At 38.1% G+C, this 17,242-nt stretch overlaps 1 protein-coding gene across 2 annotated transcripts in view; it reads right to left on the bottom strand.

Annotated features, from left to right (window-relative positions):
- Positions 1–17,242, bottom strand: part of Prkg1 (protein kinase cGMP-dependent 1) — a 1,176,530-nt gene that overhangs the window by 202,888 nt on the left and 956,400 nt on the right. For both annotated transcript variants that reach the window (XM_021151357.2, XM_021151356.2), the window contains exons 6-7: positions 7,047–7,124; positions 1,212–1,306 (exon numbers count right to left, since the gene is read on the bottom strand). In XM_021151357.2, coding sequence (XP_021007016.1) covers positions 1,212–1,306; positions 7,047–7,124 — 173 coding nt within the window. The remainder of the gene's footprint in view (positions 1–1,211; positions 1,307–7,046; positions 7,125–17,242) is intronic.

Below are 17,242 nucleotides of genomic sequence, written 5' to 3' on the forward strand. Positions count from 1 at the left end.
TCACAATATATCATACATATACATATATGTATATGAAATATACATATGAAACTGTCACAATAAGTATTTTCTTCAAAGAAGACACTAAAAAAAAAACTTGGTGGAATTTTCATAATGATGTACCTTCAAGGATGTTGCTTTCAACTATGAAAGTCATCTTTACTTGACACCGGAATCCAGTGGCATGAAACTACAAAATAAAACATCTCTTGATTCCCAATCATGACTAACTTTCCCACACTGTACTCATGATTTCAGTAGCGAATGATTAGAAAAGTTTCTGGGGTTTGCTTGTCTACTTTATTTTGGTTTTTACTTTGGTTTTCTCAGTAAGAGAGAATACTGGTTTACATAGATACAGATGAGCTTTGGACCACTGAAATTAAGCAGTATCATATTCTATAGAGACCTATACAGAGCATTAAATAATCGAAGAAAAAGATTAAGCAGTTTTGTGGACTTCATTTTAGGAAGATAATGCTTAGTGTATCCTACCAGGATACAGTAGGATACATTGAGCATGCTTTCTTCCAGATTTGATATTTGGAAAAATATCATGGCAAATGCGTGATCACCGGATGAGGAGCAAATGAGACCAGTGTACTGAAGGAGCACAAAGCTGAAAAGGTTCTGTTTAAGACCACAGTGTATATTAGAAGCTTACTCAATCCCACAGCTTAAATAAACAGATTACAAATCCAGCTGGAACTTAGTGAATACAGCCACCAAAGATCTGCATCTAGTATTTGCATGGGTACTAAAAGAAGGGTACATTTCACTAAAAGTTCAACTTTAATTTCATTGTATATAGTATGTATGGTGGTTTGAATATGCTCGGCTCATGAGAAGTGGCACTGTTATGAGGTGTGACCTTATTGGAGGAAGTGTAGTCTTGTGAGAGGAAGTTAGTCATTGTGGAGGCAGGCCACTGTGACTCAGAACCTTCTCCTGGCTGCTTGTGGGAGACAGTCTCCTCCTGTTTTCCTTCAGATTAAGATACAGAACTCTCTGGTCCTCCAGCATTGTGTCTGCTTGCATGCTGCCATGGCGCCCACCATGATGATGATGGACTAAACCTCTGAAATTGTAAGCCAGCCCCAATTAAATGTTTTCCTTATATGAGTTGCCTTGGGCATGGTGTCTCTTCTCAGCAATAAAATCCTAACTAAGACAGTACTTAAACAAAAAGTTTGCACATTTGATCTACTTACCCCTGCAAGGCTTTCTCTCCAAACCAATCTCCCTTCCCTAAAGTTCTAAGAAAGACTGGGTCTTCACTTGGTGAGTCTTCTCGAGTAACATTCACCTACAAAGAGAGATGAGCATCTAAATCAGTGATTCTCAACCTATGGGTCACATTGGAGGAGTCACATATTAGATAACATGCTAGGATTTATAACAGGAGCAAAATTACCACTATGCAATGAAGTAATTTTATGGAGGGGGGGTCATCACACATGAGGAACTGTATTAAAGGGTTGCAGCATTAAAGACAGTTGAGAACCACTGATCTAAATCAACTGCATGCTTGCAAATTCTATGCTTCCCTAAGAATTTATCCTAAATATTCTATTTCAGTAAATCTTCATTGCTACTCCTGATTTTATTACCTGCACTGAAGCAACCATTCTGATGAATTTAGTGATGTATCTTGACAATGGCTTTCTTTTGGTTTTCAAGGGTGTTTTCTTGTTGTTAGGAGAAATATAATTACAGTAAATAGTGCCTTTTCATTCATTTACTTCTTTGAGATATAGTAATGATAATAATACCACCTGTCATCCAGAAAATTTAAATAGTTAAAATTCACCTTCCTGTAAAATACATGAAGTAGAAAACTAATTTACTGAGACAAGCCAAGTGCTTAAACACATTAAAAAGACAAGCTTAGGCTTCTTAACCTAGACACAGGATGCCAATGATCACAACTTTTATTACTAGTAAGAAGGTTTATGCAAGGGAGAGGGAATTCAATTATTATTCTCCACTGATCCATTTGATTACTCCTCTGCACAGTGTTTCAAACCATGGAAATTTGGTTTAACTCTGGCAGTTATCACTAAGCTATATTATAGAAATACTTATTTGCATGTTGATGAGGCTTTAATAGATGAAGAATCTTCAGTGGGGAGTCTTACTTAAAGTAGAAGTTACTGGTCCCATACTCTCAAAGGTTCTGATTCATTAACGTTAATATAAGCAGCTAAGCTTCATGTCTTCTATTTGCATAGTATCCTGTTACATTAATTGTATACAGCTTAGCAATTCTCTAGGTGAAGATGTAGCTCCCAGTTCACTCTTATATATTGTTACTATATTATTAACAAAGTCTCTACAGATATTTCTGTACTTGTTTTCAGGCACCCTTGAGTAAGGGTTTCAGAAGGGCCAATGCCTACACAAGCTTATAAACGAAACAAGCTTAGTTCTTTAGGTGTTGACTCTGAGCACATATCTACCCTTCACTGTCCGTGAATATAGACAGCGGTGTCATTAGTGCTTAGCATTTTAAGGTTGATTGCTATCTTGAAGAGTGGGGATTAGAGAGCATTTTCCTGATGCTAATGGAAGAAGAACAATTTGTTTCAGATTACATATGGTTAAGATGATATGCAGTTACCCTTTTTGACTATTTTTCTATTGGATTGCCCTGCTGCAAACATGTATAAAGCATGGACCATATGGTAAACATTTATTAACTTTTTAAGAAGTAGCCAAATCAGGTTTCAGAATATTTTTATCTTGCAATCTTAGCCAATAATGTCTTAGAATTCTACTTATTTATGCTTCACTAGAACTTAATAAATCAACATTTCCCTCTGTCTTAGTCAGGGTTTCTATTCCTGCACAAACATCATGACCAAGAAGCAAGTTGGGGAGGAAAGGGTTAATTCGGCTTACATTTCCATACTGCTGTTCATCACCAAAGGAAGTCAGGACTGGAACTCAAGCAGTTCAGAAAGCAGGAGCTGATGCAGAGGCCATGGAGGGATGTTCTTTACTGGCTTGCCTCCCCTGGCTTGCTCAGCCTACTCCCCTATAGAACCCAAGACTACCAGCCCAGAGATGGCACCACCCACAAGGGGCCTTTCCCCCTTGATCACTAATTGAGAAAATGCCTTACAGTTGGATCTCATGGAGGCATTTCCTCAACTGAAGCTCCTTTCTCTGTGATAATGCCAGCTGTGTCAAGTTGACACAAAATTAGCCAGTACACCCTCCCCCTCCCACTTAGAAACTCTACCAAACATTTAGTTCTGTCTTGGGCTCATTGCTAAGATTTGTATTTTTATTCACTTTTAATGATATGTGTCAGGGAATTGGGCATGTATGTGGGAGGAGCCAGGGGAGGCAGTTATGTGCATGTGAGAGTATGTGACTGTGCAAACTAGAGTCATAGAATCCCTTAAAGCTGAAATTCTAGAGAATCACCTGATGTGGGTACTGGGAACCAAATTCAGGTCCTCTCTAGGAGCTGTATGCTCTCATGACAATGGAGCCATCTCCCTAGCCCCATATCTCAGGGCTTTAATTTGAAATTTAATAATCCTGTTCCATTTCATAACATTTCATTACAGAAAGGTAGGCAAAGTGTTGTTGCAACACCTCAGAGATATTTGCAGAATACCTTCTCTCTCTGTTAAAAATGCCATGTTCCCAGATAACAGGAGCGCATCAACTAAAATACAGAATAAATTTACTCTCTGAGTTAGCCATGGCTGCTGCAATCACTGAATCTCAATTTTTAGAAAATATAACTGTAGGTTTCCATTAAGAGAAAAACAAGTTTTTAAAAATGTGTATTATGTTTCTTTTTTGGGTGCATGTGTTCAGTGGAAGAATAAAATATAGCTTACATTTAGATAAATAAACCTGAACAAGAGGAAATCCATTCCTTGCTCTACCGTCACTGTAGTGTGTCTCCTATCAGACATCATTTTCTAAAAAGACAATTTCTGTTCAGCACAGTGGTGGTTTGAGTATAACTGGCCCATCTAGGCTCCTATGTTTGGATACCTGGTCCCTAATTGGGAGAATTGTTTGCTAAAGATTAGGGAGTGCACCATTGTTGAAGGAGATGTGTCAGTGGGGTCTAGCCTAGGGGTATCAAAAGACTTGGGTCATCCCCAGTGTCTGGTTTCTCTGCCTCTAATCTGGCAGATGAATCTGAGCTCCAAGCTGTTCCTACTGCTGTGTGCTTGTTCTGTAATCACGGACTCCAGTCCTCTGAAACCATAAGCAACAAATTAAAATGTTTTCTTTTATCACTTGCCTTGGTAACAGTGTCTTACCATAGCAATATATAAGTAACTGAGACAAGTGGTAACAAAGAGAGTATCTTTGCCTGGGCAGGTGTGAGGGCTCAGTGAGCAGAGAAGCCTGATTACTTAAGGCCAATCTCTAGGACCCACATCATGGAAGGAGAGAACCAACTCCCAAACTCTGCAAATTGCCCTCTGACCTGCACCTTACACACACACACACACAAAGTGACACATGCCCCCCCAAATACACACACACTTTCACACAAAATAAATGAAAACATTTTGGGAGGGTATTTAGCAAGGTCACTCTTTATAAATGTTATAAATTCATGGGAGCAGAAGTTTATGTTGGTTTACCTGTAATAAATAAGTTGTATAAAATTCTAATTTTATAGCATATTTACATTAGAACCATGGCTTACTATTTGCTTTCCTGTTCCACACAGTGGAGACTGATGTAATTATATTGTATCATTATCAGAATTAGTATAATGAATATAACAATTGTCAGAATTGTGTATTGTAATAAATAATGTGTGTGAACTGAGAAACTAAGAAAAATTCTATGGGTGGCTTAGAGAAAAACTTGACTGGGTCAAAGAAATCTAATACATCATGACGATTTCTCAACTTGTAGGACTCTACCCAAAGTGCTGCCAGAGTAATTGCTTCCCGGGGTATATCTGCAAGTGCTTCTATTTATACACAGTACAAAGCTCATAAAACAGTCCCACTGATACACCTGTTTTTTGCTAACATGGGTTACAAACCTCTATTCCTTCAGGCAATACTGGCAATTTGCAGTAAATGGGACAGTCATAAATGACTGCAGGGTGTCCTTCCTATTCGCTAAGCATAGCCACTCTTTTGCAGCAAAGAATTTGCAATTTGGAAAGATAAAACAAAGCCAGACTCCAGGAGATAGTATCCTCCTGTGATCCTCAAATGGCTTCTTAACATTAGGATTTTATTCCCTGATTCTTTAATTGGTGTGAGTAAACAAAGAAGACAGTAAGTAACAAAGTTTGCCCATCAGTTATGTAAACTACATCATGTTAGCATTTTCTTATCCCCTAACACTGGAAGATGCAAAAATGATTCTAACCTGTTTGGACATTAAAAATGTTTAATTTTATTTATTTTGTGTGTGTGAGTGTATACACATGCACACATGTGCACACACATGTAGGTAAGCATGTATATGTCCTATTTCTAAAGTGTCCAAGTGGAGGTCTGAGGACAGCTTGCAGAAGTTGATTCTCTCTTTTTACCATGCGGGTCCTTAGTATTGAACAGACACCATGACTAAGGCAAGTCTTATTTAAAAAAAAAAAACAACATTTAATTGGGGCTAGCTTACAGGTTCAGAGGTTCAGTCCATTATCATCAAGGTGGGAGCATGGCAGCATCCAGGCTGTCATGGTACAGGCAGAGCTGAGAGTTCTACATCTACATCCAAAGGCTGCTAGTGGAAGACTGGCCTGCTTCGAGGCATCATTTTCTACTCAGCTCTCTTCACAGATTCCTTATGACACCCCTTACAAAGCCAGTCCATGATGTGTATTTCTATATCAGGTGTTATGCCTAATGTTAACTTAAGGAGTAGATGTTCTCCTAATGAGTAGATACCATTTAAAAATTGTGTATAGCTTAGGATGGTCCATCACTGCTCACTGCTATAAACATTGACATATGTGTAATCTTGATTCAAAATTAGCACACATGAATCACCTTGAATCTAAGTCACTAAGATTAGAGTCTTCCCGACTTCCTGTTTACACCATCTCTGTAAGCCTTCTGGTATGAGTTCTACAGCCTCAGAGTTAGGCATTTTGTGCAAATATTAAGAAAAGAGTTCACTGAGCCGGGCGTGGTGGTGCACGCCTTTAATCCCAGCACTCGGAGGCAGAAGCAGGCAGATTTCTGAGTTCGAGGCCAGCCTGGTCTACAAAGTGAGTTCCAGAACAGCCGGGGCTATACAGAGAAATCTTGTCTCGAAAAACAAAACAAAATAAAACAACAAAACAAAACAAAACAAAACAACAAAAAGAAATGAGTTCACTTACAATAATCAAAAAGGTATGTAAGTCATCTTCTTCTATTTGCCTTTCCCTCCCTATCTCTCATTAAACCTGATACCCAGAGATACTCTTTAAGGATAACTTACAAAGACATGTTAAGTTCAAGTAATTGACTAATGAGATTAGAGGATTGGTCTAACTAAATTTATTTCATTTCATAGTTCAAAATTAAATATTATAATAGATTCATGTAGACTAAAACCTAAAATAATATAAGAACACATCATCATTCATAACCATGGTCATAACTGCTTTTATCCCTAAGCCTATACTTCACAGCACTCTTCACAGTTTCTTAGCATTCAATTAACACTCTCCATGAAGCTACAATATAGTATATAGACACATATACACTATATATATACATATATTATATACATTAAATATATATACACATAAACATAGGTGCAGATGTTTCATTTTAGGAAGGTTTCTGTTCTTAAAGACCAGATAGATTGTATTATATTGTATTGTATTGTACTGTACTGTATCATATTGTACTTTGATGATGGACATCCTTCTGTTTATGCAGACTTCTCAGTAGCATCTACTATCATGGTTATTAATATCTAGATGCAAGGTTAATCACCTTCTTTTCTTACTTCCTCCTTTGGGAGATGCATTTGCAGATGGAGAAGGGGCAACTCACACCGCACAAGACTCAGTGCGTACAGTCCTGCCATGTGATGCTCAAGCTTACCTTCCCTTTGCTGATGATGAAGAAGGTGTCTCCTCTTGCACCCTGCCTGATGATATATTCTCCATTTTCATAGTGGGTCTGAAAAATAGGAACACGAACATAAAACATTGAGAAAGGGATCATGTACCAACCAGAACTGTTTTCAGACACTAGGCCCTAGGGATACAATCATCCCTACAGAATTTGACCCACATTCAGAACGTCTCATGGTTCAAGAATGAATAACAGTCTATCAACATAGTAATGACAAAGCTATTGTGTTTATGATATTCATTTAAAATCCTGTGGTGAGTTCCATTTTTCTCAGTGACTATATTTATATCTTTAAGTTCATTATTTCAAGTGTTTGACAAAAATTATTTCTCCTGTCAACTAAGCGTGAAGCAAAATAGCACTGCTAATTAAGTTCATATTCAGATATTATTTTGTCATTTTCATTTGCTATTAGTACTTTCATAATAGCAAACTTTTTAAAAAATGAAATTACTGTGGCATACAAAGATCTTTACTTACATCCAGAGTAGCCTTTAGTGGGGGTTAGATGGCTTTAAATAGTTTTTAAGGTACCACTTTATCCCTTAACATTTCTACTTGAGCAATGTCCATTTGGCCTCGTTAAGCAGAATGCTTTAATTTTGTGGCTGGATTTCTGGTCCAGGATATGTCGAGCATAAACTACCAGATAGGGAAGGAAGGAAAGCTGGAAGAGAATTATCATAATCACTGGGTCAGCATCCCGAGGAGGACCTCAGCGCTAGGTCTATTCCCAGAGTGAAGATTACAGTCCTGTAATGATCAAAACCAATTCTGTAAGGAGAGGTGGGAAAAAATTTATTGTTTGGTCTGGAGGCAAAATGAGTCCATGCCATCTGGCCTTATGTTCCTCTGCAGCTTAGCGAGGAAGCCATACCTTGAGAAGGAAGATATTACCTTACACATTGCTTCATAGTATACACACAATATCCATTAAGCTGGTGGCTGTAATTTCTCCTTACACATCAATGTTATTTGTCTTAAAACTTATTCTATTCTATCCTAAAGTTGCCTTCTGTTAATACCTGCCACTGAAAAATACCTTCTTATCTCTAAGCACCTAGAACATTAACATAGTACCTAAGCGGATAGCACTTACTAAGTCTCAATTATACATAATTCTTTTTCTAGTAACACGTTTTTTAAGTAATAAAGTCCTTCCTTATTCCTTATCCTTATCTCCACTAATACATGCCAAAAACAATCTGGTATGTGCCTTTAAAGGCTATTTTCCTGTGTTCACACACATAAATATATGCATGCATGTATGTATCCATATATATGCATACAAATATTTGTTTATGCAGTGGGGGAGATGGCTTAGTGGTTAAAAGTGCATATTGCTCTTGCAAATTTGAATTTCAACAGTTAAATCAGGCAGCTCACAACCAAGCTTATAACCAGATTCAGGGTCACCTATGCCTCTGACCTCTGTAGACATCCGCAATCACATGTACACAGACACACAGTTAAGAATGAATGTGTATGGACTGATTTCCCCCATTTAATAAGATCATCTTTTCAATTCTCATCTCTTGGTGTTCTCTGTTGCTTCTCTCCCCAGGTAAAGCATGGTCCTGCCTCTACTGTGGTAATATGATAGGAATATTTGACCCATTACGTGGTTTAGTTTGGGAAGTCTGTTCAGATCTCACACCAAAGAAATGTTACTAGTAATAATGGCTAAGACATCTCAGCACCATTTATTGCAAAATTCATCTTATTTCCCTCATAGTTCCCAGCCAAAGATGGCTCAAACCCAACCAAATAACACAGCGTATATAATGGTATGTCAGAAATAAGCACAAGGTTTTTACAAAAGCTGAGTTAAACATCTTTGTTCTCTGAAGGCTGCTCTAAGAAGGATGCTTCAGCCCTGAGTGAAGGATTAGAGCAAGGCCTCTGGTTGTTGAAGCAGGAAAAAACCACTCAGGAATGTGTGAGTTCATAGCCTATAATAGTTAAGTAAGGCTAGTCAGAGTGTATCTGGGGAGAAATGCAAATGACAAGAACAAACTCTGAAGCATTCTTCACCTACCTAAATATTCTTCATGTCTCTCCTTTTAAGACACATAGTTGCCAGTGGGGTAAATATTTTTGATAGTTAAGTAGTGTGTATCTCACATTCCTTTTAATGGATTCTTCTCTCCATTATGCAAAACATATCTCTATTCATACAATTGTTTCTTCTCAGCAAGTAAACATTATTTATAATATATTTTAAAAATAAGCCAAACAAACTCAGCACTACTGAAATTTCCAGACAGAAGAATCTTTGTTGAGGGTCCTGTCTTGAATACTCTGTGCTGACATAGGGCCCTTGACTGCATCTCTGGAATCTATTGGCTGGACACCAGCAGCACCTTAGTCCCTGGCAAAAAATAAATCTCCAGGTAGAACCATCATGAGTTGGAAGAACATTTGTCCTCAGTTGAAAATAGCCACTATAAGTCTTTTTTTTGTTTAGAATCTCTTCATTCAAATGAGTCTGGCAGGAGTTTCCAGACATAGTTGGGATTAAGTTGTATGAATCATCCAAGTATTTCATCTGGATTTCTGTTAAAGAGTCCCCACAATTGCCATATCCAGTATTTGAGTTTACCTATATAGACTTTCACTGAACATAAGCTCATAAAACACAGGCATCCAGAGGAGCCTATGGGGTAGTGACCAAAGGTATGCTAGGGTTGGAAAAATAACTGCAGTGTCTCAGCCTGAGGGCCCTAATGATTACGTTATCCCAAGATGCTCAGCTGCACTTGAGGGGAAATGAGTAGGCATCCTGACAATTTGAGACTCTCCCTAATTGTGTGAATCAAATGCCAGAAAATTCAGCGTGTTATAAAGACCATTTTTGGTAGTTCTTCCTTTGGCGAATTTCAAATTGAATCTCAGAAATATACAGAACTAAGGGCAGAAAACAGCAACATTTCCATATTTAATAGAATAAAACTTGACTTCCTTATCATGGCCTGTCAATAGTCTGCTCAGTGCTGCAGGTTCCAACCCCTTCCTTCAAATACTTTGGCCCACAACCTGTTGGCTTCCCTGTCAGTTCCTCAAATGTTCCATCACCAGATTTTCTAACTCACAGTGCTGTATTTTCCATTCTGATGTTCCTTCCTAATCTCTCATGTGACTTTACACTCATCATCATCAACATCTTCATCTTCTTCATCATCATTATCACCACCACCACCACACATATGGCCCAGCTAAGTTAGGTTTCATACACACACACAAACACACACACATACACACACACACACACACACACACACACACACACATACACATATATATATATACACACACACATATATACACACACATACATACATATAGAAGTACTATAAAAGCATATATATACATATATATATATATGTGTGTGTGTGTGTGTGTACATATATATGCTCTTATAGTACTTAAGAATTCATCACCATTTTGAGCTTATATGTCTGCATGATCAGAACTGTTGGGAGTATGGAGATTCAACCTTGAAGCCAACTTATGGCTAGCAGATTAACTACTAGACTAATGTCCTAGAGAAGAGGTGGAAATACCAGATGGTGCTTCTCAGGCTCGAGGTTGATACAGAGGAATTGGGGTGAAGGGGTCTTGAAAAATGGGCACAGATGTATCTTATTAAAGGACTTAGTGGAGTTGTTCCCATAACCAAAAGTGATTCCTTGCAGCTCTGCATTCCTGAAGAGTCTAATGGACCCACAAAATCTATAACTCCATCTGGGAATCTGTATCACCTTCCTTACTCTGTTCTGTTCTCTAAAATAACTGTGAAAGCTGTCCAGGGGGCTGCAAAGAGCATCTCTTATGAATGGAATAGAACACTCTGAGCAAAGCTCACATAGTATGGATTCTCATAAACTATAGAAGTTGTATATGTGTGAATATTCGACAGATGCTAAACCCTGATATGAACAGCAAGTGCTATTTGATTTTTTTAAAAAAATATTTTCATTTTTTTTTTACAAAAGAAATTTTAAAACTGAGCTAGCTTGACTTTTATATCATACCATTTTAAAATTTTTATTGGTAGTAAGAATGATTACAGTGCATTTTCTTGCTTGTTCTTCAATGATTTCCCTTTGAAAGGGTGCATAAGATGAATTGAAGGATCAACCTCCTTTAGAAGGAGATATAATCAGCTTTTTCGTAAACAACACTGCCTGGACTTACTTCTCCCTGCCCTGCCCTCTGCTATCTTGTTTAATCTCTTCTAACCTCTACCATATCTTTTCTGAATTCTGATTTAATGCAAACATATGTACTGATACTTCATATTTCTCACAGGGAAAGCATCCACAAGCTCACCTGTTTCCCAGCATCAAGCATCCTTGAGTCCTTCAGAGCCCAGATCACACCACTTTCCACTAAGTCTTTCTAACACATTCTGAATTTATGATTCAAAGACAACAGTTGGCCCAGCAGTGGCCTCTTGGGCTGACTGAATCCTTATCCTGAATACCAGACAGAGGAGGAGAAAGTCTGAGCTAACATTCCACAGATGCTTGGATTTGCTTTGATGTTTAACTGAGCTCTTCTTTGGTGACTCCATTCTCTAAATGGATTTTCAATATCTTGTTTTTCATTTCACATATTTTTGACGTGAACATTTTCGGGTAGCATAATGATTCAGAGAGACATCAAGGAAGACCCACAAAATGCTGGAAATCTCTAAGAGGAACAGGTCCTTACAGCCCATTCATTCCACAACAGAATGAAATCATTTATAGAGTAGACAAGCATGCATTCTCCTTCTGCATAATTAAACTATAACTCAAGTTTAACAACTTGATCTATAAAGGCAATTAGCACCAGCAGGACTCGGAAAAAGTCTGTCTTGACAGCATGTGAAATCTTGGGGAAGCAAACAAAGTGTTGTCTGAGGCTCGCCATCTGAAAAATAAATACTGTTTGCATTTTCTACCAAAATAAATGCGAAGAGGAAGAAAAGATTAATCATCTTCTTAGGAACTCCATCCCCATCAAACTGGGGATAATTTACTCAATATTTTACTTATTTGGAAAATAAACATTTACATCTTTATTTGACAAAGCACCACTTAGCTTAAAGGGTATCTTGAGCCACCCAGAACAGTAAAGTAAGAAAAGCAGAGAGAACTTAAATCCTAGAGGTAGGGAGCGAGCCATTTAGACACTTTGAGAATATGGTTGGTTCTTATGGTGCAGGCGGTTTGATTCTCTCTAGAATGTTCTGAGAGAAATCCTGCTCAGAGTTGAGGTTACAGAATCAAGTGTAATCCTGCTTCCGGTTTTGACCCACAAGATAGCACAGAACCATTAGAATCTGGAGAATTAAGTATTGTGAGTTAAGACTTGGGGAGTACACCATTAACCCCATAACTCAGGAGGTCAAGGCAAGTCTATTACCACTTCTAGGCCAGCCTTAATTGCACGGTGGATCTGGGGCCATACTGCATCTTTATCTCAAGTAAAGAAAAATGCAAAACTAGAAGCCAGGTATAGAACCTGTTATCCCAGCACTCTGGAAGCTGAGGCAGAAGAAGAGAACAAGTTTAAGGATGCTCTGGGCTACATAGAGAGATCCAAGCCAACCAGTGCTCCACAGCAAGGCCTAGTCTAAAACAAAACAAAAAGTCAAACAAAAGAAACAAAGGATTCCTCCAGGATATGAAATTACTGTATTTACAGGATCCAGTGTCACTATGTAATATTGAGCTTCTATCACTTTAAGGACACTTGGTAATCAGGAAGAGCACAGGGTTCGAGAGAAAACTCAAACACTCTCTGAGATTCACAGGATCCTTAATAGTTCAGGAATGAGCTTATGTAGTGGTTGGGTTTCTGTGAAGATTATTCTCTAGTTGGAATAGCTATATTCCATTATGTTAACAACTGTGTACACCATTGAAGGAATGCCCGTTTGCCACCCCTGCCTCTTATATGCTTGCAACAGTTACAAGGCCTGAGGAGACCAACACACAACAGACAATGGGCTGACATTTCAGTTCATGAATTAGTCTCAAGGGAACTAGTATATCTATCACACTAAAGGTTGAACGACGGAACATATGCTGGGCATATGTATAAAACTGCTTCTTCTACCAAGTTAAAGCTTAACACACAAAGTTTAACATACTTGGTATGTTAAAATTCAACAAGGCAAAGCTCCCTTGGCAACGGACGAGGACCTGCCTTCCACTCTGGCTTTTTTCAACCTCCTGCACCCACAGGCTATGCCATGGTGTCTCTGAATATATCCACGGCTACAAAGAAGAAACTGGATCTCTGTGATCTGTCATCACTATTCATCCAGTGCTGCAAGTGCAGGTTTCATAATGTGGTTATTATGGGGTCCCTATTTCTAGCAAAAAGAGAAAAGATGTTTTTAAGAAATGATCAACTGAAATGTCACCGATTGTCATGAACACAATAGAACTAAACATAGTGTCAATAAAAATCCACTGTAGACTCTGATGACAACTCACATCATGAAAGACAGTAGCTATTATTAATGTAGTGCTTATCACATACTAGATAATGTGTCAAGGATATCTCCATCAGGAAAATGGCGCCCTGAGTTTAAATAGTCACTTCTTGTAGAACAAAAGAGAAGCTTACATAGCTTAAATAATTTCTCAAGCTCTTGGAACATGGAGACTTAAAAGATAGAAATTGAATCTATTTTTGCTTTAGAAATCCATGTTTACAGTTTGATTCTTACTAATCTTAGAGAAACAAAAATATTTATAGCCTAAAACTCTCTCTATATATATTTGTCCCTGTTTCTTGCTCTTTCTCCTTTCCCCCTCCCTCTCTCTGTCCATCTGTTTGTCTATGTCACACACACACACACACACACCACACAAAGACAAAAATCCACACACATACATGAATGCACTCTGGGAACATGTTAATAGAAATACAAGAAAACTGTGTAAACACTTATTTTATCTGAGGAGTCAACTGTAAACAGGTCTCTAACTCCATTGTACTCTGCTCAAAATCCTTGATAGTTCAAACGTGAGGACAATCCATTCAAACTCTTTGTTGGGTCATTTTAGCGCCTCTGAGATCAATGACTGATTTGAATTCTTCCCCTCTGTACTCTAGTTATTCAAGAGCTGACGTGTGTTCCCTGATGTACTGCACACCCGCTATTCCCTACCCCTGAGATGTTCCTTAATGTCATATCTACTTACAACACCTGCTTCTTTCCTAAGACTTCCCGCAGCTGATCCTCCAAATCACAATTACCACAGCACACTTATGTATCACAATCGCAGCTCTTAGCATCCCATCTTTTGTTACTATCATTGTTTGTATATTTATACCTAAGTGAGATTAAAATCCACATTGTTTTATCTTCCAACTCCAGCAATAAGAGACACATTGCCTTTTATATAAAAGGCTTCAACAATAGTTTTTAAACAGAATTAGCTTAAATTTGCATCAAGGTACTTGATTTATGATACTTTTCAAAACCCAAATATTCTTTCCGGGGTGGCTGGTATTTGGACTGCATTTCATTCTGTAGACCAGTTTATCCTGGGACCTATGCTGTACCCTCAGCTGATCCCAAATGCTTGGAAATCCTCATATTTCTGCTTCTAAAATGATAGAATTCCACAAGTCATGGATGGTAAGTCATGAATATTCTTGACAAGGATACACATTGTGTACTTATTCATTAACAAGGTATAAAAAATCTATTATATATTAAAACATATAAACATATTATATATAGATACAAAAAATAAATTTATCCCATTACCTCAAGTGGGACATTAAGTAAAAATATTGTCTTCATTTTTCAGATGAAGAATTAGAACTAAAAGTAGTTAGCTCTTTGCAACATCTGCATAATACTGATTGTGTGGCAGCCCAGTGCTAAGCACACACCTGACTTATTGATTCCCCAAGAGCTTCAAATGACTGTGGCAGTGTCTCACATCAGTATGACATAGTAAGGATTTATGTGCATCCTAAAACAGGAATTAATGATTTTCAAGCCTATATATTTGGAGGAGAAATTCACTGACATAATCTTTAAAATAAATCTGAGGAATCAAATTTTATCTTACTTCGTTTTTGACATAAGGTTTGTGTTTGAGACTAAGATTTTGAGTCTGACAGCAATATCACATTGTATGGAAATGATTTAAAAATGCTACAAATACATGCAAAAATTAAATAAGGAATGCAAGATCATAATATAGAATATAAGATATACCTTACACCATCCTAAAATGATGTATGTTTCCCTCATAAGCAATTACATAATTTTCCCCTATCTTAGCTAGTTTCATTAAAATGTATTTATCCTGTTTGTACTCATTTTAATTTTAAACAACATCTATATTTAATCTTTTTTAATTAACCAGGATTAATTATTGTTTGCATCTATTTTTTATTGTCATTTTTCTAAGCCATAGTATGGTCATACACCATAGACTAACTGAGGCATACAGACCAAACAGCCTTACCTGGTTCCTCTTATCTCTGACCCTTACCTGGTCCCTCTTATCTCTGACCCTTCTTTAGTTGCTTTATTTCTTTCTTTGCTGCCAAAACCATTAGCTCTGACTTCCTCTGACCTTCAATATTACTTTACTAGCAGTATACCAATATGTTATTATCCTGAATCAGTTCATCTCAATAAGCAATCAAGTGAACAGGCTCACATATAAAAGCATGCTTTTATGAGTTATAACACAGAGAGGTTGCATTAGTGAGATCAGTCAACTTAAAAATGCCATAAAAAGTGTTTTTTTTCTAGATGTATTATATAACATAAAACCTCCTTGACAAGGGGGTTCAAAGAATGATGTCCAGGAAAATTGAATGATTATTATGAGCCTTGTTGTGTGGATAAGAGTTAGCCAGATGCAGAGGTAGCTGTGGGGAGGGAAGAGAGGAAGAACAGATGCTTAAGAGCATAAACTAACACAGAGAACACAGAGAATGACACTGTCAGGATTACCAGGTCTTAAGTTAGGCAGCAGGTGACAGAACCCAAGGCTTAATTCACCAAGGTAACCTTAGATGATCTGTCCATTAGCAAAATGAGCGACTTATGGGATTGGAAATGGGAACAACTAGCAGTAAGAAACAGTTCATACCAATGGGGTGCCAGACAAAGCAACTTTCTCACATATGTGTTGAAATAACATTTACATTCCTCACAAACAAAGCAGGCTCAGTGGATAGTGACAAATGTAGTTCGGAAAGCAGGATTAATCCTGTATCATACTTCACAGGACAGACACTGTCTTAGTCCCTGTCCCATTGCTGTGAACAGACCACGACCAAGGTAATTCTTAGAAAAGGCATTTAACAGGGAGCTTGCTTACAGTTGTAGAGGGTTAGTCCATTACAGTGACAGCAGAAGGCATAGCAGCAAGTGGGCGTGATGCTGGAGAACTAGGTGAGAGTAGAATAGTGATCCACAAGCAGGGAAAGGGAAAGAGGGGTCAGGGGGTAATGGGCTTTTGAAACCTCAAAGCATACTCCCAGGGACATGAATCCTTTGACAAGGCCACACCTTCTAATCCTTCTCAAACAGTGCCACTTCCTGGTGACTAACCATTCAAAAAGAATAACCTCAGATCCCTAAAAGGAGCTTATATATTCCCCCCAGACACTCACATGGCTGCTTCTAATCATTGATGGGATAGAAAACCACAAGAAGAGCAATATAGTTTCCACCATTTGCATTTTGTTAATGTCACTAGAGATAGTTTAAGAGTCTCACCATTGCTGGGCAGTGGTGGCGCATGCCTTTAATCCCAGCACTTGGGAAGCAGAAGCAGATTTTTGAGTTTGAGGCCAACTTGGTCTATAAAGTGAGTTCCAGGATAGCTAGGGCTACACAGAGAAACCCTGTCTTGAACCCCCCCCCCCAAAAAAAAGTCTCACTGTCTTAAATTACATATGTAGAGCTTGGTTTTGGTGTGTTCTGAGGTTACTCAAGCAAATTCAATCCCCACTCACATCTAAGGACCTCAAGGTCAAAGCCTATGGTCAGGCAAGTTAGGGGCTCATAAATAGCTATTTCCTCCACAGAACAGGGATGGTAAGATGCTGATAATTCACCCTTCTGTCTACTGACGTGGCTCAAGCAGGCTCAAGCATATTTCACAGGTCTTCTGTCTTATCTT

Source organism: Mus caroli, chromosome 19 (assembly GCF_900094665.2).
Source record: "Mus caroli chromosome 19, CAROLI_EIJ_v1.1, whole genome shotgun sequence".
Taxonomy (NCBI): Eukaryota; Metazoa; Chordata; class Mammalia; order Rodentia; family Muridae; genus Mus; species Mus caroli.